Source organism: Lipotes vexillifer, unplaced genomic scaffold (assembly GCF_000442215.2).
Source record: "Lipotes vexillifer unplaced genomic scaffold, Lipotes_vexillifer_v1.1 scaffold216, whole genome shotgun sequence".
NCBI lineage: Eukaryota > Metazoa > Chordata > Mammalia > Artiodactyla > Lipotidae > Lipotes > Lipotes vexillifer.
The window spans coordinates 1144791-1149240 of record NW_006779100.1 but is presented as its reverse complement, the minus strand read 5'-3'; the positions used below and the strand labels follow the sequence as shown (position 1 = coordinate 1149240).

The 4450-nt window shown below is 43.5% G+C and overlaps 1 protein-coding gene across 1 annotated transcript in view; it reads right to left on the bottom strand.

The window, feature by feature from the left end:
* Positions 1-3643, bottom strand: part of UTP6 (UTP6 small subunit processome component) — a 24947-nt gene extending 21304 nt beyond the window's left edge. The window contains exons 1-2 of the mRNA XM_007452385.1: positions 3552-3643; positions 1909-1993 (exon numbers count right to left, since the gene is read on the bottom strand). Of these exons, the coding sequence (XP_007452447.1) occupies positions 1909-1993; positions 3552-3643 (177 nt within the window). The remainder of the gene's footprint in view (positions 1-1908; positions 1994-3551) is intronic.
* Positions 3644-4450: the final 807 nt, after the last annotated feature.

Sequence of the window (4450 nt, the reverse complement as noted above, 5' to 3'; positions counted from 1 at the left end):
AAAAAAAAAACCTTTCCCTACCTGAAGTCATTCATATTTTTTTGTAGAAGATTTAGTTTTCCCACCACATTTAGCTATTCAATTCCATAGGAATTTATTTTTGGAAGAGGAAGGGATCTAATTTTATTTTTTCAATGTGGATAATCAGAACCTCAATATAAAATGCCACTTACATCTCATAGCAAGTATATATGGTTGTGTGCAGGCAGAGGGGGTATACATATAAGAGAGGCGTGTATGTGAGTTTTTATATCAACTTATTTCAATTTGTGCTCTAAAACTAATCAACCTAATCCACACATAGCTCTTCAAATATATGAAGAGTGAAATTATTTGCCATTTCTTAAGTCTCCCTAAGGTTAAACATCTCCATTTCCTTCAATGATTCCTCCCAGAACAAGGTTTACGTCGTGGCTGCCTTCTAACCAAAGTCTTCTTAAAATGTCAAAGTCCTTCTTAAAATGTCATCCTGAGCTGACAATGCTCCAGACATAGTCTGACAAATGCAAAATATTTTTTCAAACCAACGTCTTCTGAGTGCCTACTGTTTGCAACCTCCTCTGCTCAGCTAACTTACCCAACACTCTACTTCTGTTCATATAATCACTTAGATTATATGTTTTGACATGATATACTTCTTGATCTATTTTGATATAGCAAATCCACTGAGCTTTAGGACCTCCTTCAAATACAAGATTCTTAGCCAGGTCGCATATATTGTTCATTCGGTAGGTTTTTTTAAAAGGTAAACTTAGAACCTTTTATAATGTTTATTAAAGTATAAGATTTATTTGTTTTGGTTTTTAATTTTATTTATTTATTGGCTGCATTGGGTCTTCGTTGCTGCACGCGGGCTTTCTCTAGTTGCGGAGAGCGGGGGCTACTCTACGTTGCGGTGCGTGGGCTTCTAATTGCAGCGGCTTCTCTTGTTGCGGAGCACGGGCTCTAGGCGCACGGGCTTCTGTAGTTGTGGCACATGGGCTCTAGAGAGCAGGCTCAGTAGTTGTGGAGCACAGGCTTAGTTGCTCCGCAGCATGTGGGATCTTCCCAGAGCAGGGCTTGAACCCGTGCCCCCTACATTGACAGGCAGACTCTTAACCACTGCGCCACCAGGGAAGTCCCAAAGTATAAGATTTATAACAACTTATTATTGGATTCTTTCTGAATCCTGATTTTATCATCCAACACATTATTCTCCCCCACTGAAAACTGATCTAGCATGTGTGTGTGTGTGTGTGTGTGTGTGTGTATTTTTTTGGGGGGGGGTGCTGCGTTGGGTCTTCGTTGCTTGTGCATGGGCTTTCTCTAGTTGCGGCACACAAGCTCTAGAGTGCAGGCTCAGTAGTTGTGGCGCACGGGCTTAGCTGCCCCATGGCATGTGGGATCTTCCCAGACCAGGAATCGAACCTGTGTCCCCTGCATTGGTAGGCGGATTCTTAACCACTGGACCACCAGGGAAGTCCCAAGCATGTATATTTTATCTTCACTCAAATCTTCCATTCATTTACAGGACTGAAGAATCTTGCAGCATACCTCACCTCTCTCTAAATCGACAGACCTCAGGCACATAAGCGTTAACTTCCTAACCATGTGCTATCATCAAACTCATTTTCCTTTATTTTTCCCCACAAGACATAATTGATCAAACCTCTTGCTGAAATCCTGATACACTGGGTCTTTGGCAGACTCTGATCTACTAACCCTATAGAAGAAAAAAATGTTCAGTTTGCCAAGGACCAAAGCCTTAGTGGAGCAACACTATTACCAAATTACCTCTATTCCTGTTCAAAAATTACCTGTCTAATCATCAGTTCCAGAATTTTGTAGAAAACCGATATCAAGTTCACTATTCTATAACTGATTTTAAAGTTGTAAGGGGATTAAAAAGTAATAAAATTATTCACTTACTTGAACATAATTGATAAAGTCTTCCTTAAAAAGAGTTCTTCGCTGTATTCTGTATTCTAGATCTGAAGCCTTTTTAATGATAGCCCTAAGGAGAAAGCCATTTAAAATGTAACACTTGAAACAAGAAGTTAAATAAATAACTTTGGAATTTTTTAAGTTTATTTTTAATATATTTGAAACATCTATTTGCCAAAATATATAATTCCCAAATAATTATCCTTCATAAGCAAGTACATATTCTTTTTTTTTTAATAAATTTATTTTTATTTTTGGCTGCATCGGGTCTTCGTTGCTGCCTGTGAGCTTTCTCTAGTTGTGGTGAGTGTGGTCTACTCTTCCTTGCTGTGCGGGGGCTTCTCATTGCGGTGGCTTCTCTTGTTGTGGAGCACGGGCTGTAGGCACGCGGGCTTCAGTAGTTGTGGCTCACAGACTCTAGAGCACAGGCTCAGTAGTTATGGAGCACAGGCTTAGGTGCGGCATGTGGGATCTTCCGGGACCAGGGTTCGAACCCGTATCCCCTGCATTGACAGGCGGATTCTTAACCACTGCACCACCAGGGAAGTCCCCACATTCTCTAACATAATTACCTCTGTGTTCTTTTTTATTATTATTATAAAGTATAGTTGATTTACAATATACTAGTTTCAGGACTTCTGTGGTCTTAAGGGCATGAAGATGTACCTTAAAACTTTCATGAAAATCACATCAATCGATTGCCAGGACCACTGACATTCCCACCAGCAAAGTAACTAATGTTAAGTAGTACTTTACATTATTTATATGTGGTATTAGTAGAGATTTCTTTTCCTCCAAATTCAAGTCACTTGGGTTTTAATAATAATCAAATTTCTTTCCTAAATTCCTCTTATTTCTGAATTTTCAACAGGTAGATTTAAAAAAAAAAAACTAGATTGTCTCTACCTAAATCACTACTGGAAAGGGCTTATGGGAGAAGACTCACTGTATTTAGCTAAGCAATGAACTAACTACAGAGTCCACTCTTATTAAAGAGTCCACAATATGTTGTGTTTCATAAACAAATGTTTACTTTAAGGTTCCCATAGCCACAGTACTATATTCGCAGTCATTGTAAAATGAAGAAATAGTCACAGCAAACTATTAAAAACTATTATACAAATTACTGAGTAACAACTATATACTAGTTGTTGGCTAAGCCCTGGGGTAAAATATAAAAATCGAATTAAATGATCCCCATCTTCAAGTCTTGTTAGAATTATCTACTCCTCCTGGGCTCCCACGGCTCTCTGTTCACATCTCTTGGGCAGTACTCTACTACAATCAACTTACAGTACGCTGCACTGTGATCAAAATGTTTCACTTGTCTGTCTCCCCCACCACACTGTGTCAGGGCACCTAGCTCTTGACAGGCGGGTATCCTCTTTATAGCCTCAAAACCTCCTCCATGAAGAGCTGTCAGTATGTTTGAGGGGTAAATGGACGGATCACCTTGCAATGAATGAGAAATTAATTCTGGGCATCATCAGAATCTGGAAATGGGCTTCTACCACATTAGAAAATATAAACACAACCCAAGTGCCCCCTATCCCTGCCCCCCGGCACACACACGCCCCAGCCTCCCCTCTCTACCCGCCCCAGCCCTTCCTCTTCCTCCACTCTCTCACTTAATCTCCGCACGACTGAACAGTCCAATGCGCTCCAGCTGTTGCAATTCGGGGAGTCGATCCTCTATACGTTCCTGAATTATCTCCGCCATAATGTCGAACTCTACACTCCGGCAGAGTCCTCACAGCCAACACGCGCAGGAAGCGCCCCCTCTTTATTCCGGGTATCCGGCCTTGACGCTCGCACGTGCTGACGTAACGTGCGCCCCAGGTCCCGCCTTTTCCGCTTCCGCCGCCTGGCCCTTGGACAGGGACCCCTGGCTCTTGCAGCCGCTGTCTCCCCCTAGCGACTGACTGTGGGTTTGCAGCGAGCATCGCCCCCCTTCTCTGGAGGACTCCAGAGGACGGGAGTCGAGGGGTGGAGCTAGGATGGGGGCGGGGCTCAGTGCGCGGGATCTGGGATCGCGAAAATCACCTCGGGTCTAGAGGGGTTACCTGAAAGGGGCGTGAAATGCATTTTCTGCAAGATATTGTCTCCTTTTATTCTAATTTCCAACACCAAGAACCAAAATACAACCAAACCGGGACTTCCCTGGTGGCACAGTGGTTAAGACGCTGCGCTCCCAATGCAAGGGACCTAGGTTCCATCCCTGGTCAGGGAACTAGATTCCACATGCGTGCCGCAACTAAGAGTTTGCATGCCACAACTAAGGAGCCCGCAAGCCACAACAAAGACCCAGCACAACTAACTAAATAAATAAATACTTTTAAAAAAGTACAAACAGGGCTTGCCTGGTGGCACAGAGGTTGAGTGTCCGCCTGCCGATGCAGGGGACACGGGTTCGTGCCCTGGTCCGGGAAGATCCCACATGCCACGGAGCGGCTGGGCCCGTGAGCCATGGCCGCTGAGCCTGCGCGTCCAGAGCCTGTGCTCCGCAACGGGAGAAGCCACAGCAGTG